The 27759-nt window shown below is 43.1% G+C and overlaps 1 protein-coding gene across 3 annotated transcripts in view; it reads left to right on the top strand.

Moving 5' to 3' along the window:
- Positions 1-27759, top strand: part of ARHGEF3 (Rho guanine nucleotide exchange factor 3) — a 327189-nt gene that overhangs the window by 132893 nt on the left and 166537 nt on the right. Inside the window, exon 1 of one of the 3 annotated variants that reach the window (XM_081245234.1) lies at positions 10396-10465. The exons of 1 other annotated variant lie outside the window; for it this stretch is intronic. In XM_081245234.1, the coding sequence (XP_081101360.1) occupies positions 10463-10465 (3 nt within the window). In that variant the 5' untranslated portion in view covers positions 10396-10462. Of the gene's footprint in view, positions 1-10395; positions 10466-16723; positions 16819-27759 lie in introns of those variants that run through there. One more of the 3 variants, XM_081245231.1, reaches the window with a different exon arrangement.

A 27759-nucleotide genomic window follows, 5' to 3' on the forward strand; every position in this document is an offset into this window, starting at 1 on the left:
CCCGTGTCCCCTACATCGGGAGGTGGACTCTCAACCACTGCGCCACCAGGGAAGCCCTAATCAGCCTTTTTTAAAGTGATAACTTTAAATGCTCGTGAGGGTGCAGTAGGACTGATGCTCTCACCAATGTTCAGTGGCATTGTTACTTGATCATCTTTCTGGAAAGCTATTTGTGTCAAGAATCATAAATGCATTTATGACTATTGATCTAATAATTTCACTTCTAGGAATTTATCCTCAAGAAGTTATCAGAGCTTTGGATTAAGATTTATGCACAGGGCTTCCCTGGTGGCGCAGTGGTTGAGAGTCCGCCTGCCGATGCAGGGGACACGGGTTTGTGCCCCAGTCCAGGGAAATCCCACATGCCGCGGAGCGACTGGGCCCATGAGCCATGGCCGCTGAGCCTGCGCGTCCGGAGCCTGTGCTCCGCAACGGGAGAGGCCACAACAGTGAGAGGCCCGTGTACCGCAAAAAAAAAAAAAAAAAAAAAAAAGATTTATGCACAAAAATGTTTAGTGCAGCAGTCATTATAATGACAGAAAAAATGGAAAAAGTCTAAATGTCCAATTATGTGGAACCGTTGGTATAAATTGTGTTTTATCCATATGAGTGCATATTATCCAACCATAAGGGGCTGTCGAGGAAGAGTGTTAATTCAGGGAAAATGTTTATTGTTATGACTTTAAAAGCAGGAAACAAAATTGTATGTACAGTAATGATCCTGCTATGAAAAAATTCATTTAAAGGACTGAAAGAAAATATAGCAAAATATTAATAATGATTTCCTCTCTGTAAGTGAGGTTATAAGTGGCTCATGGGGGTTATAAGTGGCTCATGAGGTTATAAGTGGCTTCATTTTATTTTGACTTTCCCAAATTTCTACAGGGTGTGTAGATAATTTTTATAGTTGAAGAGTAGAAAAACTGAGGTGAGAAGACAAATATTTGAACTGTAATTTTGAAGTGGAGTTTTAGGTTTTAAGGTTTAAGAATAAAAATCATCCATAACAGGCAGCAGGAATAAATCTGAGTCACAAATTCAATGAATTGGCCAAAATCCCATGGTTCCTTAAGATGGAATTTTTAAATATGGCATCTGTTTGTGGAGGAGTTTCAAATGTGAGAACTTGGTAAAGGTGAACTGGGAGGAATTTTGTCTTTTTTCTGTAACAACAACTAAAAAAAATCCATAAATCTTGTATATGTGAGAGAGGGGAGGAAAGCACCTTAATAAGAACGAATACTGCGTACTCAGCCAAGAGAGTAATCACAGTCCTAAAACAATCATCCCCAAGAGTTAATATTCCAAAGAATTAATAGGTAACTCAGTTTCATCTTCCTGAATTGGGGCACATTATTTTTATGGGTTCCGGATGATAGCTTGAGACAATACTGTGGAATATCACTTTGGGAAAATTAGAGAAAAATACCTAATGTGGCATCCTGTGTGTTCCTCCTCTTGGGTTTAATTTATTATTGAAACTCTGAGGACTCTCAATTGCAAACTTGGCTTAGGAATTTCGGGGTCAAAAAGATACTTGTCTTTTAAAAAATACCCTCCACTCCAAAGTATGTTTCCCACTGTGAAATTTTTGTAATGAAAATCAAACTTGTTTTTCTTGGAGCAGATCTTTGCCAGGCATCGATAAGTTTATCGCCAAATTCCAAAACTTCTCAAGGAAGGAAAAAGCTTGAGTTTGAGACTAGAGTGGTCTTTTCAAGTCTACGGAATTGATACAAATAGACAAGATTTGCTGTTCTTGAAACATAATAAAGCTTCCTGCTGCCTATTCTTATAGTCTTGATGTCATGTCTTTTTTCCTTCTTTTAAAAATATACTCATCTCATTATCCAGAGTGACTAAGAGGCCCTGCATATGTGCCACTAGCTTGTCCTCAGTTTGCTCTTCCTTTTCTCCCAACACCCATTGCTCAGGAAATGGCTTTTCCATCTTGTTTTATTAGTCATTCTGACCTGATCCATCAAAGGCTCCCTCCCTGGAGCCTACCTAGTCCTTGAATATCATCTCTCTACTTTAATAAATGTCCGTTTCTCTTCCCTTGTCCACAGGCATTTTTTTTTTCTATTTTAGGGTTTGGGTTTAAAGTCTAATGTTCCTTCTTATATCTTATGTGTAATTTTATGTTATTTAATGATATCAAACTTCTTTAATATGTTATACCCAACTCAAAGGACAAATGCCTAAAAGTGCAGGGGACAAGAATAGAAAAGAAAAATCCTTACTGTGAGGCAAGAAACAGACAATACAAGTCAGTTGATTTAGTTTTAGTGGTCCAAAAATCTATGTCTACATGTGTGTTTGTGGAAGAAACACAGAGTTGGTTTTCTGGGTGTTCTCCACTCAGCTGCCTTCTACTTCTTACACTTGACACTTGGTTTTATTTCTAGAAGAACTCAATTTCAGAAGTCTCTGGTTTAGCAATAGGAGGAGATAACATTTTCACCGGTTGTTAGTTGTGTTTATTTAAACAAACCCATGCAAGTATTGTTGCTTACAGTCACTGGGCTCAATTCTGCTGGCCTGGCAGGGTTTATGTTGGCAAACGGTGAGGAGATGCTATCAGCAATTCACTGTGTACTGTTTGCATAACGGGATAAGGCACCCAGCTCCAGGCAGTTAAAAAAAATGTATTGAATTAGTTGGATGATTTTATTAAGGTGCCTGTCTGGTTGGGAGCCTGCAACCTGTGACTGAGGAGGTAGTGCTCAAGTTCTTAAGAGGCCCCCAGCCACAGCTGGTGGGCTAGGTAAGCAGTTTGCTCAGCCTCTAGAACACAGCTGCACCTGCAGTGGGCTGGCCACCCCAAGAAGCGTCAGTGATGAGAGTGCTGGTGAAGGCATGATGCTTAACTGTGCTGTCCTTTGAACCTCAGAGGACCCAGGGCTATTCCAGAAACTTGGGCCAAGGGAAGATCTGCTGGATTTTCCTCAGTTAATAGCGTTCAACAAGGTTTTCCTGCCAAAAGAGTCATCCTATTAACTGTCAGTGAGGTAACTTGGAAACAAGAACTTTAAAGGTACACTGTGCTTGAGTTTACTTCTTTGCTCTTAGAATGAAGACACCACTTGACATCATGACCGTAGAGACATAGGAAATATGATTTTTTTTCGGTCTGCTTCAGCCACTAGCACGTCTCCTAGCAAAGGTTCTTAACGTGTGGTCCATGAGGCAGTAACAGCAACAGCACCTGAGAGCTTGTTAGAAATGCAGAATCTCAAGCCCCACCCCAGACCTGAATCAGAATCTGCATTTTATCAAGATGCCCAGGTGATTTATGGGCACATTAAAGTTTGAGAAACACTCTAGTTTTAGGGGGGTTTTTTGTTTGTTTTTTTGGCTGTGTTTGGTCTTTGTTGCTGCACACAGGCTTTCTCTAGCTGCGGTGAGTGGGGGCTACCCTTCGTTGCGGTGCGTGGGCTTCTCATTGCGGTGGCTTCTCTTGTTTTGGAGCATGGGCTCTAGGGCGCGTGGGCTCAGTAGTTGTGGCTCGTGGGCTCTAGAGCACAGGCTCAGTAGTTGTGGTGCACGGGCTTAGTTGCTCCGCGACGTGGGATCTTCCCAGACCAGGGGTCGAGCCTGTGTCCCCTGCATTGGTAGGTGGATTCTTAACCACTGCGCCACCAGGGAAGTCCAACACTCTAGTTTTTAGGGCAATCTTGCAGATACCGTCAACTCAGTAGAGGTTCCATGTGAAAATCTTCAGTCAGGATCTGAGGTGATGGAAATTGACATGTGGTTTGTCCTCTTTCCCTAGTAAAAGAAAGTAGGGCTATGGTGAATCCCAGTTAACAAGTACTCAGGACTCTAGACACTTGGAGCCAAAATTATTAGTACAAATGCCTCTGTGGTTCAGGTATAGTAAAAGAGGCTGCAGGCAGGGTTGAGAATTCTGGTATCCTCCACTCCCCCTCTTCCCACTATACCCTCCTTCCCCACTCGGGAGCACCCAAATCAGAGCATTCTTTGCTCATAGAAAGGTCCTCTGGGAACTCTTTCTCTAATGCAGAGGTTGTATTTTTTTCTCACAGTGCGAACATAGTAAGGCTTTTGCTCATCTTGTGGATGTCCTGTGGTGGCAAAGCCACCACACCCTGACAAGTGACTCGTAGGCAAGACAACAACTTGTGATAAAGGAGGGAAGGGTGTCCATTACACCTCAAACTGAGGCCCATGTGTTATGTACTGAGTTTCCTGCCTTTAATTATTTACCGGTCTTGCCCAGCGTGTCCACTGTCCTGCCTGCTGTTTTCTTTGTTCTGTGACAGAGGAATTTGATCTCTCTGGGGTTTAGATCCAGCTCAACCCTGACCATTTCTCGGCATGGTTTTCCTCAGGTGGCAGGTCACTGGGAGCAGAGGCATGTTTTCCAACCTCCCCCTGTGTCTCAGTTCCTTTAGTATGTCTTCATTTCGAGGAAGATGTGGAGAGAGGCTAAGCTGATTACAGGGCTCAAGTGACACCCTGAGCACACTTCAGATTTGGAACGCAAATTGTTGTCTGTAGTAATTACAGTTTGTGCCACGGCCCTGCTTGGCCCCTGTGGTCATCATCTTGGTGCAGAGTAAGTAGCTTTGTGCATAATGAGGGGGAGAGAGACACGTGAAGGACATTAGGGGGTGTTTTCAAAGCCTGTCTCCAAGCCTAAGTGGGAGTAGGACAGACCCAGATGTGTGGTGGGATGCTGCCATTGACAAGCTCTGTGACCATGGGCTAGGAACTCAGTCTCCCTGAGCCTCATCGTCCTCCAGGCCTTGTCTCATAGCATTGCCATGGTGATGAAATGGCGATGATGTGATGGGACACTCAACAAGGTGCTTGGTGCATAATAGGTGTTTAACAACGGGGAGTTTCACTGCCTTAGCAGGTGCCATAAGCGTAAGGATCTGCAATGGAAAATACACACTCTTCTTTTTTATTTGTTTGTTTGTTTGTTTGTTTAGGCTGCATTGGGTCTTCATTGCTGCTCACGGGGTTTTTCTAGTTGCGGCGAGCGGGGGCTACTCTTCATTGCGGTGCGCAGGCTTCTTATTGCTGTGGCTTCTCTTGTTGCAGAGCATGGGCTCTAGACACGTGGGTTTCAGTAGTTGCAGCACATGGGCTCAGTAGTTGTGACTCCCAGGCTCTAGAGCGCAGGCTCAGTAGTTGTGGCGCACTGGCTTAGTTGCTCCGCGGCATGTGGAATCTTCCTGGACCAGGGATTGAACCCGTGTCCCCTGCATTGGCAGGCGGATTCTTAGGTGCTGTGCCACCAGGGAAGTCCCCCACACCCTTCTTAAAGAGTAATTTCTGTGCACACATTAGTTACCCCTCTCATCCTGCAGAGGAGCTGTGGTGTATCCTTCTCATGCTTCACAAGTGTGCAGAATTGAGGGCTGGCTAAGAGTGCTGGCTCAAGTCAGAGTTCCTGTGTGTCAGTCTAGCTGTGTGTTCTTTGGTGATTTGATTAACATCTCTGAGCCGTGGGTTTTCTCATTTGTAAATGGGCATCATAATTGTATGATTCACAGGTTGTTGGGAAGGTTGTCTGTGAAAAATGCACATAAATTTGAGCACCACAAACTCTAAGGTGATACTATTGTTATCATCCCCTTTGCAGAGATGAAGAGCTCAAGGTTTTAAGGGCTAAGTGACTTTCCCAAGCCTGCAACTCCTATGTGGGAAATCCTAGCCTCTGACCCAGCAGATTGGCTCTAGATTCCACATTAGTGTCACTGTCACTTTACCTGAAGGGGGTCAAAAGTCACTGTACAAGCATTGCCCAGGTACCTGCTGCTGGGGCTCTCCCCTCAGACCCCTCATTTTTGTTGACAGATTCTTTCTTAAGATAAAGCAGATCATAACAAAATAATTATATTACTATATTAGGTAATGTTACTCGTAACATTATGTGATATTTAAAAATAAAGTTTTATTGGGCTTCCCTGGTGGCGCAGTGGTTGAGAGTCCGCCTGCCGATGCAGGGGACACGGGTTCGTGACCCGGTCCGGGAAGATCCCACATGCCGTGGAGCGGTTGGGCCCGTGAGCCATGGCCGCTGAGCCTGCGCGTCCGGAGCCTGTGCTCCGCCACGGGAGAGGCCACAACAGTGGGAGGCCCACATAGCGCAATCAATCAATCAATCAATCAATCAATAAAGTTTTATTTATAATACATAATTATATACTATAAGAAATATTATATATATTAAATAAAGATAGCAGCAACAGCTATTTGCATAGATTTGCATTCCTACTGAAAATGTCCTAGCCATTGTCAGCACTTATAATTGCTTTTTGCTGTCCCACATAGGAGCTTATTGTCCATGATTTGAATGCAAATTTCATTGTTTATCGTACAGAGCCTCCAAAAACTGCTATGGTTACTTATCGTGTGTCAGGCACTAAGTGACTTATTTGATCCTCACAATGACCTGTGGTGGGTGCTCTTATTATCCTCATTTAACAGATGATGAAACTGAGGCACAGAGAAGTTAAGGAAATTGCCAGAGGCCACACAGTAAGCAATAGCACTGGGATTTGAATCCAGGTTGTTTGGCTCAGAACTCCTATTCCTAATCCTTGTGCTAAACCGCCTTCATTGATTTCCAGCCTACTTTCCAGATGCTATGCCCTTGCCATCTTGGCTGGCCTCGGTGCTCCCAGACCTTCTCGGCTGCAAACTTAGCATACCATTTCCTAGGGCCTGTTACTATGTGCTGGTCTCACCTGGCCTCAGAGGGTCTTTCTGGGGACTCCTACCACATTCCCCAGATGCTCATTCAACACAGGAAGCCCTTTGTGCCTCAACCTCATACATTCTTTAAAAAAAATAAAAGTCAGCCTTTCATTTTAATGATGACACAACCCAGAGGTGAGGTTCTTGTTATCACACTGGGGGAATCTGGGCAGAAGTGGTTGGAGTTGTAAAGTCAAGTAGCAGGGGAATTCCATCTTTTCTCCATAAATTACAGTTGTGAGAGCTCTGTGTAATTTCACATTTCAGGAGGGGATGGCTATGCTTCCAACTCCTGTTGGAAGGGCAAATTTAGCTCACTTCTCATTCAGCAAAGAGATGGAGCCACGAAGCATAGAAATGGAATTTTGTTGTTGTTGTTGTTGTTGTTACAATTCCTGGCTTTTAGCTCATGTATTTATGCATGTGTGCTAGCAAAGAGGGTACCAGAACATCTCACCAGTGCTATATAGCCATGGCCACTGTTTTCGAGAAAAAGAATTTTTATCTGATCATGTCTGTTCTTGCCAAAAAACTTGCTCTGGTGCCCCATTTTCTACAGGATAGAGTTGGCATTCCTGCCTTGGTTTCAACCTTCTCATCTCCTGGTCTTCCCACCCTGTCCCTTCCACAGGCCCTTTGAACATCTCCCCACTTCCTGGATGAGCCATGCTGTCTGTCCCCACTTCTCTCCTTTGCTCTGGCCCTCCTCCCTTCAGCCTGGCAATTCTTACACATTGCCAACCACCTGTTCGAATGGCACTTTTACTCAGGGGAGACTTGCGAATTGTCCCTGGTGCTTCCTCTGTGTTCCCAGTGCCCCAGGACTATGGAATGCAGCAGGGTGAGCAGCAAACATTGTATGCTGACAGTTTGAGCACAGAGTGGGGCACTTCTCTGTTGAATGAAGGACCCCCTCACCCTGTTTACACACACCTGGCTACATTTCTTCCCTGAGGAGGGTCCCTGGAGAGTAGATAGAACACCTGGTGGAAGATCTGGAACATGTGGCTGTGGCCTCCATGAGAGCTGGGCCAGTCCTGTGGCTCCAGAGCCTGCACTGTTGTCGAGGCTCATTACGTTGTTGTCAGACAGCTTCTTGAATGAGCCTTGTGGTAATGAGCCCACACTGCAGGTCTGGGTTCAGATTCCTATTCCATCCCTGCCATGCTTGAACAATTCCTTAACCCCTCTGAGCCTGCTTCCTTATCTGTAAGCAAGGGTTAATAAAAGTACCCATCTCATAGGGTGATCATAGAAGTAAATGAGTTTAGCCTAGTGTCTGGCATGTAACAAGCTTCCAATCAATGATGGTTGCTATTGTTATTAATAATGAAATAAATTAATCACAGGTTGTGTGCTACAAAGGAAACTATCAGGGTATTGTGATAAAAGATAAGATGGTGGGGTGTGCGGTGTGGTCCTTTAGACAGTCTGGTCATTGAAGGCTTCCTGTAAACTGTGACTGAACTATGAAAAAGATGCTGCTGCAATGTAAAGAGCTGGAGGAAACAGTTTTCTGGAGAGCAAGTGCAAAGGCCCTGAGGCAGAAAAGAGCCTGATGAGGAACAGAAAGTATGACCAGAGCTTAGGACGAGAGAGGAGAGTAGGTCCAGGAGGGAGATAGGGACAAATTGATGCAGGGACTTGCAGGCTGAGGGACAGTGTTTGGATTGGATTTGAGGTGTGAAATAATATATTCAGTCCTTATGCTCAGAATCATTCTTTGGGATTGGTTTCTGGACTACTCCAGCTTTAGCCCACCCTGTGTTTTGTGTACATGAACTAACCCCTAGCAATAAAACCCAGTTGTGATGGATTTAAGCAGAAAATGAATTTATTAAAAGGTACAGGAAGTTCGGTGAATTTGGAAAGGATCAGGGAATCAAGAACAACCCAAATTATACTACCAAACATTTCCTACAAGGATACTGTTGCTGCCACTGCTGGGCAGGTGTAGATACCATGGTTTGCACCACCAACACTGGTTACAGGACACAGCTACTCGATCTGCCTTCACTGCTACCTCTGCGAGCTGCCACCACCCTCACCAGAATAGAGTCTGCAGTATCCCTTCTGCTTTCTTTGCCAGTTTCTCATGCCAGGTCTGCGGTGGGAGTATCTCATTGCCTGAGCCTCACTCATGCTCTCATTCCCTAGCTGCAAGGGAAGCTGGGAAAGCAAACATGTGGCACCCTCATCTCCTCTGGTAGAATGTGGGCTCTGGTTCGTGAGTTGGGGCTTCCCTAAACCTAGGGAGGGGGTTGAGCTGCACAGCATCCAGAGGGTGATAAATGTCCCTCACAGAGACATGTGGAGTTAGTGACTCATGGAATCATTTGGCCTCAGCAATGTACATCTAACAGGCAGTGGCACTTTAAGTAAGACTTGATTGCTTTTCTCTTAGACAGTTATTTTTCAAAAAAATAGTGCCAAATTTGGAAGCAACTATTTCTCAATCTGATGAGAGTCTAGGGGCTATTTTTTTAAATTAGTTTAGTTTGTGCAGGTGTGTGGGGTAACATGTTTCCCCCATGTTTATCACAGATTTGCATTCCTGTTGGAAATGCCCTAGCCATTGTCAGTGCTTATAATTGCTTCTTGTTATGACCACGTGGGGCTTATTGTCCAAGATTTTGCTGCAGAGTTTATTGTTTATCTTATATTGTCTCCAGGAAGCTGCATGTGGAAATCTCAGGAAGTCTGATTTAAAGGAACAGCCTCCAGGGCAGAACCCTAACTGGGAGGAGGCACAGAGCTTCCGTCCAGAATCAACTTCCCTCGGGTGGGAGCTGGAAAGAAGCATTTTCTGAGTATCTCCCTCTTGCTTTGCTGGTTTCCAGTGTTTTGGTGATTCCTTTCTGATTCTGATTTAAGGGGAAAAGTAACAATATTTATTCTTCAAATACACATGGATATACACCAAACAAAATAAAACAAAAAAACACTTTCACTGTTGTGTAAGCAGAATGGATGCTGAGTCATGGGTGCATACATGCTTCTTAATCTTTTGGTGTTTTCTTGGAGGTATTTTCATAGAAGCCTTAAACTTTTTAAATGGACACAAGGATTTCAAGGAACTCAGCATTATAACATCTAAAAAATAAATAGGACTTGAGTTTTAACCACCTGCCCATTTTTCCCCCTGTTGAAAGGAAGAGGGAAAAATGAGAAATTGCAAAGTTCCATTGCCTTTTTCTTATTAGATGCCCGGTTGATGACTCTCATTCAAATCAGGGTAAAAATCAAGCTATTTCAGATTTGGTAACAAATTTTCAACTTGCTCAGAGGAAGATTTGAACCAGTGTCCATAATTGCACCAAAAAACTTCCTTTTCTGCTTGAAAAATAAAAGTAAAGAAATTATTACTAAGCTTTTGTCTTTCAAAAAAAAACACTGTATTATGAAAATTTTTTTAACTTATACAAAAATCGAAAGAATAGTATAATGATCCCCAATGTTCCCAACATCTTTTGTTTTGCTTTTAAACACAAGTACGTATCAGTTAGATTCCTGTCTTCCTCGTGAGGGATAATGGAATCATTATTCCTGTTTTACAGATGAGGAAACTAAGGGTCAAGGAAGTTAACAAGTGACTTACTAGGTCATTCAACTAGTAAATGGCAGAGCCACAAATCACAGAGCTCCCATATTAATTCACTGTTCATTATTCCAGCCAGCCAGTTGTTCCCAGAAATTATCCCTAAGGAGATATCTGGAGTCAAAAATAATGGTAAGGAACTTTTTATTAAGAATGATTTCTGCTTTTGCTGTATATTTTTAACTCAGAAATTCAGTTTGTCAGGACTTGTTCTTTGATGTAAGCAAATTACTTTAAAAAATCCTGAGTAGTGTTAGGAATACCACCCCCCCTCATTTTCAGATTTTCCACTTCTAACTAATTTTGACAGTATAATGCCAAAGAGTAAGTCTAATTTCCAAGGAAGGAAGCTCTTTGGTTGATAGATATCAGCTAATCAGTTTTTAAACCTTTCTTTTTCCTACGAATTGGTTAGAGGTCAGCAACCTGCTGGAGTTTCACTTTTAACTGCCAGTTTAACGAACAGGACTTGACAGTCCTTTGAAAAAAGCTGTATTCAAGGTATTCATGTTTCTAAGAAATTGAGTGAGCTTCTTGCAAGCGCCCCAGTCTGCTCCATGCAGAAGTTCTTCAGGCTTCCTTGCTCATGTTCAGAAAGGAGGTGGAACCCCAGAGACCAGGCTGGTGGCTGTTTCACAGGGCACATCAGAAGATGGCTCTCCTTATTTTTCATTCGCTTTTAAAAATAGTTGTCTATGTATTGGTTGCCAAAACCATGTGAGGAATGTGATTATAAAAGTTCAGATTTGTTTAGAGAAAAAAAATAGTTCAAGCTATTGCTCGTAACAAAACCAGCAAGATAAGCACTCAAGATTAGCCATGATTAGCAATTTGTTGAGACCTCCACGTTCAAGCTTCATTTATTTTTAGTTCTTGTGTTGAAACTATAGATGAAAACTTTTCTATTTATTCATTCTTGACCTTGGGCAGCCAGGTCTGCTCCCACATTCTCATCATTTTGTAATCTTGTTGAGCTGGGATATTAAGCAGGGCTCTAGAAAAGCGTCAGCATTTTCAAATGGTCGAAGTCTCTTGAGTTAAACCACCTTGCATCCAGCTGGCCTGGTGTGAGGTCTGGACACTGCCCCCTCCCCACCCCCATGTCTATGGTTTACGATGAGGGAGGGGGACAGGGTAGCTGTTCAAGTTTTGCTTGGATTAACCACACTTCCAGCACCGAGGAGTAGATATGAAGTTATGCAGTAAAATTGTGTGACCGTGAGTAAACTCCCAGGCTCTAAATTACTTTGAAGTTCTCTTTATTTCTCACTGGCTTGCCATGCATTATGCCTTCTTGCTAACCTAGTAACACCAAAGAGTATTACTGTACCTCCCCTCTCTACCACAGTATAAATTTTGTTTCTTCTTAGTCTTAATCTGAATTTCACAACAGCCTCACAAACTAAGAGCTGTGATGTAACACTTTTCTAATGTTGGAAACTTGGTTAAATCAAGGGGCACTATACTATTTTAATTTGGTCACTGCTTCCATTTCATTTTACTGAGATTGTTTCACCACCTATTTTTCAATTCAGTTTGTGGAATTATTTTATTTTTTTATAAATTTATTTGTTTATTATTTTTGGTTGCATTGGGTCTTTGTTGCTGCACGTGGGCTTTCTCTAATTGTGGCAAGTGGGGGCTACTCTTCACTGCAGTGTGTGGGCTTCTCATTGTAGTGGTTTCTCTTGTTGCGGAGCATGGGCTCTAGGCACGCGGGCTCAGTAGTTGTGGCTTGCGGGCTCTAGAGCGCGGGCTCAGTAGTTGTGGCACACGGGCTTAGTTGCTCCGCGGCATGTAGGATCTTCCAGACCAGGTCTCGAACTTGTGTCCCCTGCGTTGGCAAGCAGATTCTTAACCACTGCGCCACCAGGGAAGTCCCTGTGGAATTATTTTAAAATGTAATGCATCAAATGAAATATGGTCAAATACCCTGAAATTCCCAGACAGCTTCTGAGCTTTTGTGAAATCTATGGCTTCTTGGGTGCAAATAGGAAAGAAATTGAATAAAATAAGCCAGAATAAAATTTTAAATGGAAAGAACCACCATTAGTCACGAATTTTAATGAAGAAATAATTCTGCTGAAACGTCACTGTTTTGTTTTACGTGAATGAATTTATCACAGCCCTAATGAATATGTTTCTTAGAATATTTTTGGTGAGAAAACTGCTTGAAACTTCTCAGTAGAACATGCCATAAGGTACATAGACTAACAACATAGGAAACACACCACTTCGAGTTCCAGTGACACAAGGAAGCATGGGGTGGAATCTTAATGAGGCCCCTATTTTGGCACTAGTCTCTTTAGAGTTCAGTAAGAAGTTGTCACCACTATGGTTATTTCACCAGGTGTGGGAGAACAGGGGCCGTTTTTGCATACCCATAGGTGCCTTATAGGTAGTTTCCCATTTATAAATATATAATGATTCAGGTTCACACATTTAAAGAAAAGTATCATACCCTGAGAACCTACACCCCCAGAATTTCATAGTTTTTTTTTTCTTTTTAACATCTCACTCTAATCTATGTAGAATTTATTTTGACTGAGTGTGAAGTAGAGCTTTAAAATGAAGCTTTTCTGTCTAAAAAATGAATTGTCCCGTTTGTTAGTAATCCTTCTCTCCTCCAGTAGTAGTTTGCCGTCAACATTCACTGTATGTCAAATTCTTGAATATACCAGGGCAGGTTTCAGGCAGTCTGTTCTGGGGGCTGTATGCATATAACAGGAGCTCTGAGGTCCCCTCCTGACCCTGGCTCCCCTCCCGACCCTGCCAACTCTAGGCCCTCTTGGGCAGGCTTACACCACCTGTTTGAGTCTTAGTTTTTAAAAAATCTGTACAGTAGAGATAATAGTAAGGCCTACATCAGGAGAGTTTTGAAGGTCAAATAAAAAAATATGTGGTAAGTTCTCATATTAAAATATCAGAAATCTGCAGTCACCAGTTATGGTTTCAGTAATTGTGGCTCTAGGATGTTTTAATATCTGTGCACAGGTGCACTTTCATCATGAGTTATACTGTCAGGAATGAGCAACTGAGAGGTGACATTTCAAGTGCATCTCTTATGTTTGCTGAATGTCCACAGGGCAGGAGCTAATGAACTGAGGTACTTCCATACTGTGGCGTGCTCTGCAGAGGGGTCCAAGATGTGGATAATGTGGAAAGATGATGTTAAGTGAAGAAAGCAAGTGCTGGAATAATGTTATCATTCCATTTTGACAAATATAAATTTAAAAAAAATAAAACGTGACAAAACAAACTTATGTGTGTTTAGACAGCAGGAAATGTCTAAAGGATCACCACCAGAGGTTGCAAACTGGTGGCCCTCGGGTCAAATCTGCCAGCAACTGTGTTTTGATTGGCCTGTACAGCATTTTTAAAAATGATGAATTAGTTGCCAGCATTTAAAAACTGGGAGATTTTATGTAAAACCCAGAATTTCCAGCTTCTCTTGAACAATTGGAATGTCTGTTCACTTTGGCCATGAGTCCCTTGGGACCCCAGTAAGCTGGAACTTTCCCAAGGCAAACACTCTCAGTGGTGCCCATCGCCTGCCAGGCCTCTTCTTTCATGTACCTTCCCACCTAGCCCTGAGAGCATTTAGGTTTGTGACCCCTCATCTACCTCTGTCTTTGACACGGGTGCCTCTGGCAAATGGGATGGCGATAGGGAAGAAAGTGGGGCCTTTGGGAAGATTCGCTTTTTACACTATATACTTCTGTATGGTTTGAATGTAGTATAATGACACTATGTCACTTTTAAAATTTAAAAATCAGTAGAAAAACATGTTCAAATACTCGACAGTATCATAGATGCCACATCGAGAAAACCCACATCCCGTTCCTGTATAAGCTCTCATTATAACGCTCAAAATGAACTTGAGCCCTGCAGGGCAGGAACCTCTCATTATGGAAATGTTCCTCCGAGGTGCCTTCTGCATGGCTGATTTCATTACTGGAGCTCTTGCTTCTGGTCAAAGCAGGGGCATCAGAGGGAAGGGCCGCGCCCCGTTCTTTCCTTCCCTTTTGCAGGCTGTGCCCTTTATCTCTGGCCAGGGCGTCTGCTGGTCCTCCCGCCCTTCCTCCCTCCTCCACGGCTACCTGCCCTGGAGCCCACTCAAGTTTCACCTCTTCCATGAAGTGCTGTGAAGTGCTGCAGCCCACAGGTTTCGGTTCTTCTTTCTCATTCACAGTCAGCAGCCGGAAGTTAGGCTTAATCATTCTAGGATTATTTTATGTGAATGTGCCCTTCCTCCCCAAGGAAAGAAAGAAACTCTAGTGCTCCGTGGTCATCTCACGTTTCCTTTGGGTCTTCATTGGAGTGGATCCTGGCCTTGGCAGCTGGGGCTCTGCAGAGGGGCTGTTGGAAAATCCTCCAGGAGAGGAGTGCCTGGGCCAATGGGGGATTGACATCCTAGGTCCTCAGGGGATTGACATTCTTCATTAGCTGAGCTACTACCAAAGCTGGTTAATCTTAGGTTGTTTACAGGCCTGTATGAATCAGGACCTTTTCTATGCAGGAGGCTAAAGCAAGAAGCCTTTTTTAGGAACACTTCCCCTTCCCCCGAGTAGCACCACTTACCCCAGGCTGCTTTGTGGGGAGTCTGGCTTTGGAAAATAGGGAATCCCAAGGACAAGCTGAAGCCCACCTTTTGTGGACACCACTGTTTGACTTTTACACATCACTGAGTGTTTCCTGGGTGCCTGACCTGGTAGGTACCACATATAGGCCTTGAGGTAACCCAGATGCTTGCCTGAAAGGCTTGAGCCTTTTCACAGAGATTTCACTTCCTTCTTTCTCCAGACAGATGGGACCCCTGTCACGCTCTTTGAAGCAAGACCCAAGCCTGTCAGAGCAGTACTTTCAAAGCATTTGCCTTTCTTCCAGAGCACCCTATGGTTCTGCACCCCACTGCTGTTGCCCTTGCCAGTTCTTCTGCCTAGAACACCCCTCAGAATTCTGCCCATGTGTCTCTTGCTCTGAGAAGCCTTCCCAGACTTTGTCCCCATAAAACAGTTCATTTGCCAGGCTCAGTTATTTCTTGGCTCCCTCAACACTTTTTGCAAATTCCTGGCAGCATTTATTTTGTTCTCTGGTCATCTTTGGTTCATCTTTGTACTACCAGAGCCTGGTGTATCCTTCCGTAGTGCTCTTTTGTAATGCACTCTTCAGAGGCCATATGTTAGGGCCCACGCTGCTGGCCTGAGAGTGGGGAGAGCCTTTCTTATAAGCTCTAAAGTCAACTCTTGGATTGAAGCTTGTTGTTCAAATGAACCCTCTCTCTTTGCTGAGCCTCCCACTTTACTCAGGGCTGAGACAGGCAAAGGCTCTTAAAAATCTGTGCATTTGTAAGAATGCCTTGGGAAATCCTGGGCTAAATCTTTGCAGCTAAAAGTTGCAATTAGAAAGATTTTTGCCAACAAAATACTATCCCATTAGAGAACTAAAAAATAAAAATCAAGAATTGAAAGCTACACTGGAGTTATGTATGTCTCCTTGGGTTTGAGCCCCTCTGCCCCTGTGCAGGGAGGGTGAGGGTGTTGATTTGTTGTAGGGAGGGGTTGAACAGGCGTAGTTTTCATCTGAAACCTTGTAGTTCACGTGAGACACTCTATCTCACCCAATAAGTCTGAGCTTTGTAAAAGGCAGGGGACCAGGGCAAGGTGTTCATTCGTGAGATCCCCAGTTCATAAAATGAGAAATGTCAGCCACTAGTTGTTTCCATCATAACTCTGAGAAGAGCAGTAAGGCCCTTTGTTATTCACATTAAAAGCTGAAAAGGAGGTTTCCAGAAGCAGTTATTTTGAATGGGCTCTGAAGAGAAAATTTGCCTAAGAAAAAAAGAAATGAACGGTTGAGTGGGGTGTTTACTGTCACTCTCATTTGTAGAGTTGCTATGAAATTGGGATTCAGTGTAGGCTCTGTATGCCGGGCAGGGCCCTGGCTCTTGGGTGAAGTTCAAGTGGACTCTTGATTCCTCTTTGATCATACAAAGTTCTCCTCCCAGTGTCCCTTCTCTATCCATTTCACCCCAATGTTTGGGTCTACAAAGCATGATATCCTGGCAGTGAACACTTTAGAGCTGCCAGAATGCCAAGCATGGCTGTAGGTGGGGACCCAGTAAGCATTGTTTGTTTCTTACAGGCTGGGGATTGTCAGCCAGAAACTGAATTTCTGGTGTGCCTTTGAATGCCAGAGGCAGAGTGCTCTGAAAAAGCAGCAACAGCAGCCGGCAAGGAAACCGCCGGAGGTGGGGAGCTCTGGGCTGGTGTGGTTCTCAGCTTCTGACAATGTAACTTATGGCCCCCTGTCACTTCCTGTCAGGCAGCCCAAGTAGTGGGGAGGAGTTCCTTGAGGGAAACCATGCTCTGCTCTGCTCAGAGAATCCCGTCCGAAGGGCTCTGCCGCAGTTAAGGGCTGGGGACTCCAGGTGGATGAGGTCGGAGCGCCCCATGGTGTGGTGTTGCTTCTTTGTTCATGCTCAGGTAAGCTCCTTTGCAGCTGGACCAGGGCGATACCGGCTCCCAACTCCCACCCAATCCTGGCTGGACCATGCCAGGAGCTGAGGTGTGGGAGGATGCAGCTGTCTGCATCTCCCAAGAAAGTGAGCAGGGAGCCGCCAAGAACACCTGGGATGAGGGAGGCACACTTCTGCCTCACTGTACTGTGAATCAGAAAAGAGCTGTGTGGTTGTGTTTAAGACCACAAATGGTTGTGCTTGGTGGAGATGGTGTGTTAAGTGGAGTGCCTAGCTGTCAGCGCTTCCTTTAGCATCTGTGATTGGAGGAGAGCAAGGGTAGGGGGACTTTCAGTCTTTGCTCCACGGTGCCAGTATTTTAATTTTTTTAAGAGACCTGTTTTTATTAAATGGGAAGGAAAAAGTATGTATGTGTGTGTGTGTGTGTGTGTGTGTGTGTGTGTGTGTGTTTAAATAGCAAAGTGGATTTCCAAGACCTTTTCTTCTTTGGATTGGAAGATGGCTAAACTCAGTTTTGGAAGTTCATTCTTTGTGAAGCAACTTTTTTGTAGGTTTCCTTAACATTCTGGTGTTTTGAATGTGTTCATCATTGGGAAAATGAAGTCAGATAATATCAGGGGAGACCCAGACTCACTGGTTTTCTCATTAAAAGTATTGGTGCCTGTTTGGGTTATTTTGGAAGGAGCAGCTGGAAATGTTATGTTTCTATGGACTGAAGAATGATTAGGAGCCCTGAAGCTTACTCTCTCTCTCTGTCCCTTTTATTTGTTTGTTTGTTTGTTTGTGGATAGGTGTTAAAGCTTTGGATAAGCCAAAGTTATTTTTTAAAGAAAATACCCATTGCTTTTTCTGCTTCTTTCATCAGAATTATGTTTCTGAAACTGATGTTTGCAATACAAATTCCAACTCTTGTACATGGCCATTATAGACATCTTTTTATGTGATTTGAGTGGTTTCACTGTGTTTCTCCTTTCCCATCTCACTCACCTAGCTATTCACTCACCTGATAAAGAATAATTTTTGATCAATTGAGATATGGAAATTGGCAACATTTTAAATGATTTACTACACTTCAGGGATAGTTAATGCAGCAAAAATATTACAATAATAGCTGACGTTTATTAGATACTTTTCAAGTTACTTGCATTAGCTTATGAAAGTCTTACAACACTATAGGGGTTGGCTATTATTATTACCTCCACTTTGCAGATGGTAAAACTGGGATGCAGAGAGGATAAATACTTTGCCTATGGTCTCCTAGCTGGTTAGTAGTGGATCAGGCTTCAAGCTCAGGCAGAATGGAGCCAGAAATGACATTCATAGCCATAGCACACGTGATGAGTTTAATGACAGGGCCCTTCTTATATCTCCTATCAAGTGCAGCATCTTCAGTAACACTTTGCTTTCCAATCCTTTGACAAATCAGCTCATTTTGGTGGATGTTTGCTTCGGTCCAGTTAGCGCCTACACAAGAGGCATCTAAGACAAGTCGCTGCCTTCTCTGGACTCAGTTTCCCACCTGTCAAATAGAGATGTCTCTAAACTCATTTTAACTCTGATATGGGTCTAAGGTATGACTTTTTGACAAAAAGTCAAAAATAGTTCTCATATCCCTGTTGCAAAATCAAATGATTTAATAAGTGCTTTTACATACAAATTTCCCGAGGATATGGACTGGAACTCAAAATGTAATTGGCTGGCTGGCTGTTGACCTTTATTCTGCTCTTGAAAATATTATTGAATGAATTTTTATTTCTTGGGTCCGAGAGTCTCTAAAGAAAGGATCTGGGGGAGTTGAGTTCGGGTGTGGGAAAGGCAGTTGGTAGCTGGATGTGGAAGGAAAGAATGGGAAAGGAGAAACCCTTTAAAGTTCTCACAAATCCATTTTCTGAGATTTGATCAAGATAGCTCTGTATCTGTGGAGGAATGGCAGAGTGTAACATTTAAGGGCATGGGTTTTAGAACCACATAGATGTAGATGTAGATTTGAGTCCCAGCTTTGCCTCTTACTAGCCATGCAGTCCCAGGCATGTTACCAAATCTCTCTGAATCTCCTTGTTAAATGGGGATAATAAATAGTGCCTACTGGGACTTCCCTGGTGATCTAGTGGGTAAGACTCCGTGCTCCCAATGAAGGGGGCCTGGGTTCGATCCCTGGTTGGGGAACTAGATCCCACATGCATGCTGCAACTAAGGAGTCCGTATGCCGCAACTAAAGATCCCACATGCCACAATGAAGAGCCGACGTGCCACAATGAAGACCTGGCACAGCCTAAATAAATAAATAAAAATTAAAAAAAAATAGTGCCTACCTTATAGGGTTGTCATGAGGAATAAATGAAGTGATTCAAGACAGTGCCTAGCACAGATTCCGCACTCAGTGAACGTGACCCATGTCCCAGGTCTTATTGACCATAGCTGTTGGTGGCTCCCAGAGAAATGAATCATTAGTGTGTAAGGGCTCAGCAACAATAGGGCTGTGAAACATCTTATATCCTGAATTAAATATGCCCTGATTTGATTTTGTGGAGGGAAGAAAGCAGCATATTACACAGAAAAGTCAATACTTCATTTTAAAGCCCTGATTCCAGCCATATTTTTACAGCTTTCCCAGAACGCCAAGTGGGAGCCATGGAAGGGGAAGTTGATTCAAACCAGATCCTAAAAAAGGCTTGTCTTGATGGAGCACTCAGTGGTGTGACTCGGAAAGTGCAAGGTCAGGGTGGTGACCCCGAGTGTCCACCGGGAGAGAAACAATGGGTGACTTTAGGACCTAAATATAGACTATGTGGATGTCACTTAGGGAAGCCACAGTGGGTGGGTCTCTTGGGAGGAGTTCAGAAAGCAGCCCCTGTGTGCCAACCCTTGCACTGTCAGCCCTCTTTTTCTCAATAACTTTGTCCGTAGTCTAGCTTTTCTGCATCCCTTGAGCCCCTGCTTCTTTTGGCAGCCTTGTTTATGTCCCCATCTCTTCCCTCCCAAATCTTCCTCGTGGCATTTACCGCTTCTCTCCCTTGTCTCTAGCAGACCCCACTCACCCCCTGCCGTAAGCCCCAGGTGTTCTCACCACAGTGTTCCTCATGGAGCAGGGATGAGAGCACTGGTCTGGGAGTCAGGAGTTTGGGGTTCTGGGTTTTGGGCAATGCTGAACCTCCCTGGGTACCAGGGTCTCCAATAGAGACAGACATAGCTGGATCCTGGAGGTTGATACTCTGAGTTCACACCCTCACTGCCACTTGACCTTGGGCAAGTTATTTACTTTTCCTTCTGGGCCTTATTTACCTCACCTGCAAAATGGAGATGATATAATATCTGCTTCCAATACTATGAAAAGTATGAAAAGTTTATAAAATAATATCTGTGAAACTCTTAAAACAGTGCATTTTATGATAATGTTCAAAAATACTAGCTATGATTGTGATTGTGATTTGTAGGAAAATGAGACTTGAATAGTATCAGTGTTTCCTAAACTTCGGTCATGTTTCCCATATCCACATACCACTTTTACTGTTATTTTTCACTTACGGTTTTTCTTTACATTGTCTAATTGTTTTGTTTTGTTTTGACCTTAGGTTCATCCTAAGTAGTAAGTGCCCTAAAGTCACTAAACATCATAATATGTTTCCTAAAACACATTATAATAAATACACCTTGGTCTACTGCATATGGTCTGAAATGATATTGTGTCACCACAAGGTCTACTTCCCACACTGAGGACTGCAGAGCCAGTGGCTCTGAGCATCTGAGGCCCAAGTTGCTGCCTGCTGTGATTTTGACAGGGCTTCTCTCACCAGAATGAACAGTCGGCCCATCCTTTCATATATCAGACACTGCCTGAGAACCAGCTTTGTGCCTGACCCTGTGCCAGGTGCCAAGATGGCCAAAATATGGGTCTTTGTAGCCCCTGCTGTCTTCTCTAAATGAGGCATTACCAACCTAGAGAAAACGGGGTAGGGAGAGCCACAAAATGACCCAACTGCTGAAATCCCACCATAAGAGAAGCCAGGGCTACTCTCTGCCTGGGCGTGGGTAAAGGAGTATATCTCAGTCAGCTTTCGCTGAGTAACAACTACCCCAAACTCAGTAGCAAACAACAGCAAGCATTTATTCTTATGCTCACAGGTGTGCAGGTTGGCTGCGTAGTCTGCCCCATTCAGGTCCCTTAGCTACCCAAGTGTATATTCTTCTCCTGTGCAGGTCAGAAGATCCCAGAGGAGCAAGCAGCAATACGTAATGTCTCTTAAGGCCTAGGCTCAGAATTGGTACATTGTCCTGTCCACCCATATTCCACTGGCCAGAGCAAGTCATAGTACCAAGCCATGGAGGTCAGGGAAGGGCATAAAAGTTTGCTGAAGGATAAATTAATATACCACAGAGATCATCACCATTTACTCACTCAACCTACATTTATTGAGTGACTACTATGTGGAGTACTCTGCCATGTTGGGGGAGATAAATATGCTACTAATAAGTGATGAAGGTGATGAAGATGATGAAAACATCTAACCTAAGGGCTGGCATGTATTAGGTCCTGAATAAATATTCTATGAATGAATATCTGCTAGTACCTTTGAGATGCTAACTAGTGATGAGTGTTTCACATGGGTTACCTCATTCTCTCCTCCTAACTCTCCCCCTCAAATCCCCCCACCCCAGCTTTGGGCAAGTACAGTCATCCCAGGTCAAACAAGTGGGATACTGTCTTGGCCTGTTAAATGCTTGTAATCTTCTGATGTGAGCAAGGGGAGCACTGGTAAAGGCACAGCAGCAGGGAGAAGGCGTGTATAAACAGATTATCCCTGATGTGAGGGGAAAGAGGTGGGCTTTGCACCAAAGAGGCTCCAGTTCAAATCCCTTGTGTGTTTATCCCCATGTACACCTTGTGCACTGTCTTGGGTGCTAACTCTTCAGGCACCCACCATGGACTAAGAATTTAGTGTGGTAATTAGCCTCTCATAGTTTCTTTACATCACTAGCCCCCTGCCTTCTTGAGGTCACATGCATCTTGGAATGTTCTCTTAAGAAAACTGCACATAGTTGTGAAAATGTCTGTGCCCCGGGTAAAGAACTCTGCTCTAATGATTCATTCCATCCCCACCCTCTTCTCTTTCCTTCCATCTCTTAAACACTTCATCCAGTGGAAGAAGCATTTTTCCATATTTGTATGCCAGTGTCAGGCTCAGGGTCTAACTCATATTGGTTGACCAATGAGTGTCTTTTAAAGCAGTGAGAGAATGAGAATGAAGGTGTCGGTGATAGTTCATTTGCATGTGCATAGGGTCACAGAACTTTCTGACTGGATGAGATAGGAAAGCTCATACATTTTATAGATGATAAAACTGAGACCCAGAGGGGTTATTTCACTTGCTCAAAGGCACACAGCTAATGATGATGATGATGATCATGATCAAGATGATGATGGTAATGGTAATAAAATAATGTTTTCCTCCAAACAGATGACTTATGCTCAGATACAATTAGGTCTCATTCCCTCAGTACCTGGATAGAAAATGTTCTGGTCTATCAAGTTGATGGATCATGTTGCAAAACTGTTTTCTTTCTTTTTTTTTTCTTAACATGGAAAAACTGTATTTATTTTTGAGTGAGATGAAACGTGATAAAACAGCATGTTTATATCATTGTATGTAACATACACAATTTTGTAGTCTGAAAGAATATGCACTGAAATGTTAAAACTGGTTTATTTAGTAGAATAAAAGGTAATTGAACATTAAAAAAAATTCTACCTAGATATAGTTTGAGTTTACTACAATAGACAGTATTCTTTAATCATGGTGGCAACTATCATGGACTGTTTATACCTAACTACCATTAGTGTTTCTTTCCTACTAACAAAACCCTGTCTCACAGGCAAAAAGACGTCAGTGCCAGGGGACAAACTGGTCCACCCATCCCTCTTTGCCAGTGCCCATCCAAGGGTGAATACTGTTTTCTTGACCTTCATAGCCAAAGCTAAAGACACAGATGACGGAAACGTATACGCCATGTCTCAACCATAGAACCATTGTCGCGTCAGCCCTTTAGGGCAGAACCCTTGCCGCCCACCTCTTTCTCTGGGTCTCGCCTTTCCACTCTGTCCCTCAGTTTGTGTGTACAGACTGCTGAGAATGCAGGCGGTTCGGGGCTGGGACAGGACATTTGTCAGGCCAAGGGGCCAGGTCAAGCCAAGGGGCCAGGTCAAGCCAAGGGGTGGAAGGTGGGTTAGGGTCGGTGCAGGGGAGGAATTTGTTCCTGCAGAGTCCTGGAAATCTTATTTGGAGCCATTCTTCTATTCTTAGTTTTGAAGGCACTTTGTTCTCTGGTACATTGTTTTAACAGCCACCAGGAAATCAGGCCCTGCTCGGGGTCAGCGATGCCACTGGTTCCTGCCTGTGGCCACCCAGGTGGGAAGTGTACTGGTTTGTTTCAGGGCTGATTGTTCATCATCAAGATCATTGCCGCCCTTTCTCCTTTTGTTGCCCACCCTGTCTGCATGGGGCAGGGAAGGGCTAGGAGGAAAAAGAGATTCCAATGAGTTTGTTTTTCTTTATAGCAATAGTAACTACACTTATTTCTGTGTAAAAGGAAAAATGCTAAAATCCAGGTCTTAACGGAGCGCTGTGCCCTCTGGAGCAGCATTGTCCAATAGAAACAGAATGTGAGACACATGTGTAAATTTAAATTTCCTAATAGCCACATTAAAAGAGGTAAAAAGAAACAGATGAAATTAATTTAATGATTTATTTAACCCAGTATATCAAAATATTACCATTTCAACATATAATCAACATAAAAATTATTATGGAGACATTTTACATTCTTTTTTTCATACTAAGTCTTTGAAATCCAGTGTGTATTATCTACTCAGAGCACATCTCACTTCAGATTAGCCACATTTCATGTGCTCAGTACCCACGTGTGTGCTCATGGTAGCCGTTGGACAGTGCAGGTCTAGAGCAGCACCGTCCGGTAGAACTTTTTACAGTGATACTAATGTTTTGTATCTGCACTGTCTCACACAGAGGCCACTAGCCACAGATGGCTAATGAGCACTTCACATGAGGCTAGTGCAGCTGAGGAGCTGAGTTTTAAATGTTATTTAATTTTAATTAATTAAAATTAAAATTTAAACAGCCACGTGTATCTAGTGGCTACCATACTGGATAGCATAGCTCTAGAGATTTGATCTTGTTAGAGAAATATCAATTTAAACTTAACCAAGGTATCATTTTTCATCTACCACATTGACGGAGATTAAAAAGTTGGATAACACTGCTTGGCAAGGGTAATAGGACCTCTCATGCATGGCAGTGGGAGTATAAATTAGAACAGTCTTTATAGAGGACAATTTGACAATGTTTATCAAACTTACAAATATACATTCCCTTGGACCCAGCAGTTTCACTCCTGGATATTAATGACACAGAGTCTCTCACATGTGTAGATTGATTTCTATAGAAGGATATTTGCTGCAGCAAAAGATTGGAAACCACATATGTATCCAGTTAATGGGGGGGGGCTGAATAAATAAGCTATAGTACGTTTTAAAAATGTAATTTTCAACTGTTGAAAAAATGAGGCCAATTTTAATTTGATGTCCAAGCTATAATGTTAAGCAAGTGTAGAGCAGTGCATATAGTATGATGCCATTTGGATAAAAGAAATGACTAGCCTATTTACGTCTAGAGCAGCTCTGGAAAAATGTAGAAGGAACCAATCACAATGGTTGCCTCCTGGGAGAGGAAGGGATGGATGTGGGAAAGAAGTCTACTTATTATTGTACGGCATACCCTTTTGGAATTTAATCCAATGCACTTCAATTACTTATTCAAAAAATAAGTATTTAAAACACAAAAAAGTAAACTCCAAGGGAAGGGTGAATCAGAGAAGGCTTCCTAGAGGAGGTGACCTTTGGACAGGGTTACAAGAGATACACAGGAGTCTTAGCAGGAGGAAAGCTGAGGCTCAGAGGCACGAACAAGCAGAACAGGACAAGCATGCGTGTGTACCCGGAGGTGGGTAGAGTACCAGTATATAAAGTAGAGCAGTAATGGAGTTTGGACAGACACGAGATTGGCTAAATGGGAAGGGTTTTTGTGCAGAATTCGGACTTAACTTTATGAGCCATAGGCAGCCATTCACGCTTTGAGGGAAGCAGGAAATGACATGATTGTGTTTGTGTGAAAGATAACTTTTGGCAGAATGTAGGGTGATTTAAAACAGTGGTTCTAAAGTGTGATCCAAGGAGTTCCTGAGACCTAGAAAGTACTAACTACGTAACTACAGAACAGATTTTCTTCATATGCGTCAACCAAAATAACACACCACAACAGATTCATTACAGAAGCAGATATGTGAATCCAGCTGTCTTCTGTGCAGCCAGCCATTAAAGAGAGTTATAAAAGTATGAAGCAATGCTGCTTTTCTCCCTACATTTTCTGTTTTGGAAAATATAGTTAATTTTCATTAAAATGTGATAATTAGATTAAGAAGTAATAATACACTCATTACTTTTTAAAAGAAAGAAATTTTTTAATTCTTAATTTTATTTTCTAATACTGCAAATATTGATATAACCAACATAAACAAAAGCTCTTGGGGCCCTCAATAGTTTTTAAAAGTATAAAGGGGTCCTGAGACCAAAAATTCTGAGAACCACTAGTCTAGAAGCAAGGAGGCCCTGTGTGCTTGTAATTCTGGTTGGATCAAAATAAACTATAGGGAAACAAATGCAGCTATCCAAACATGAGTCAGGTAGGAGGCATGAACTAGCAGTGTTGGAGCTGATGTGTGTTTTGCATATCCAAGCGCAATGTAATGGTCTGGGCAGGTATGTGTGAGAGGAGGAGCCTGATTGATGGATGGGTTTTGACTGATGGAAATGTTGGTGCATGTCCTATACTCCATCTACGTACTAAAAGATATTTCTGTTATGTCCAGTCTTTTGCTGTTATAAACATCCTGAGCATCCCTCAAGTACAGACCTCTAAGTGCCCACCACCTCCAAGAATTACACTAGACTATGTCCTTAAAAGTGGGATGCTGGGCAGGAAAACATGCCTATCTTCAGCTTGACTGGAAGCTGTCAAGTTACTCTCCAGTCTGTAACTCTCCCTGTAGCCTTGGATGAGAAGCCTCATTTCTCCAACCCTTAGTATTGTCAGGCTTTTAATTTTGCCAATCCGATGGATGGATGTGAAATGGCATCTTGTTGTTTTAACCGCACACACAGACACACACACACACATCTTCTTGATCCACTCATCCATTGATGGGCACTTAGATTGTTTCTATATCTTGGCTGTTGTAAATAATCGGGCATTAGCCTTGAGTCCTCAAAAGATATTCAGGGAAGGTGCCTTTGTCCACTCATTCAACACACATTGGTGGATCACCTTCTTTGTGTAGTGCTCTGGGCTATGCTGGAATCGGGACACAGACATTGTGTTTAAAAAACATAATTTACAACTAGGATTATTGTCATCTGTGACTTTGAGGCAAAAACAGAATATCATATTTATTTCTAGAAAGTGTTTTCCAATCTCTGCCATTCTCATTCCCCCCACCCCTTACCCAGCAATCTCCTTGGCTACGTGTTGTCATACACGCATACGATGTTAGAAGCAAACTTTGGAGGTCACCTGGTCCAGTGCCCTCATCTTACAGATAATGAAACTGAGATCCAGAGCAGGAATGTGAAATGCCTAAGGTCATACAGTTAGTTTGGTGACCTTAAAAAATAGGTAACCAGTGGGTAATTGTTCTCTATTTTGCTACTTATGCATCAGATAAGAGAGTAACAACACTTGTGATCTGGCAACTTCTGATGAAAATTTATAAAGCAGACCTATAAATTAGGCACATTGTAAGCAAGCTAGAAAATATATACGAATGTAAGTTTTAAAAACTACTTAGGTTTATGGGCTTCCCTGGTGGCGCAGTGTTTGAGAGTCCACCTGCTGATGCGGGGGACACGGGTTTGTGCCCTGGTCCGGGAGGATCCCACATGCCGCGGAGCGGCTGGGCCCGTGAGCCATGGCCGCTGAGCCTGCGCGTCCGGAGCCTGTGCTCTGCAATGGGAGAGGCCGCAATAGTGAGAGGCCCGCGTACTGCAAAAACAAAACAAAACAAAACTACTTAGGTTTAAACTTTCTTTTCTTCACAGAAGCATTTCTTATTTGTGGTCAAGGTGTCTAGACATTTTCAACATAGAGGGTTTTTTAATTCCTCATTTGAGTGATTTTCATCATCAAAATATTTTTTATAATATACTCTAAAGTGGGCATCACTTGGTCCTAATGATATGTAGCATAAGTTTGAGAGCCAAACAGTGACAACAGTGAAACCTCCCACACAGCTGACCAGGAAACAGATCCAGCAGGCCTCACTTCCTGATCACTCCCCAAAGCTAAGCCTCCACCCCTCCCCTCCCAAAAAGGGGAAGGAAGAAGGTTCAGAAAAGATAATGTGCCCGTCCTTTAACAAAGCTTGGCTAACCCTTTGGGTCCCCCAAGTGCTCCTGTTTCCTGTGGCTAAAGTTAGACCTGTTAGATACGAATTTCATTTTTAATCCATGACTGGGCAGACGGAGGGCTACAGATCTTCTCCAGAAAGGACGGGCATGTGTTGGGGGTGGGGGGTGGGGTAGGAGTCTCTTTTCACTCATTCCAGGGAAGAGGGCAACAGAGTGTCACTTTTTCTGTACTTGTCAGGAGCAGCAAGATCGTGGGCCAGTTACTTTGTGTGACAGTTATGAGAGGGAGTTTCCACAAAGAAAGTGTTTCCTAAACCTCAGTCATTTATGAATCATCTTTTACCATAGCCCTTAACATTGTAAAACACTTAATAGTTTTCTACAGACCGACAGTTTTTCCCTTATAGTTATCTTTAATGGAAAGGTTATATTATTATAATATAAAACCAGTATGCTGGCCCAAATTTGAATATA

This window comes from Mesoplodon bidens (assembly GCF_964165515.1).
Source record: "Mesoplodon bidens genome assembly, chromosome: 10".
Taxonomy (NCBI): domain Eukaryota; kingdom Metazoa; phylum Chordata; class Mammalia; order Artiodactyla; family Ziphiidae; genus Mesoplodon; species Mesoplodon bidens.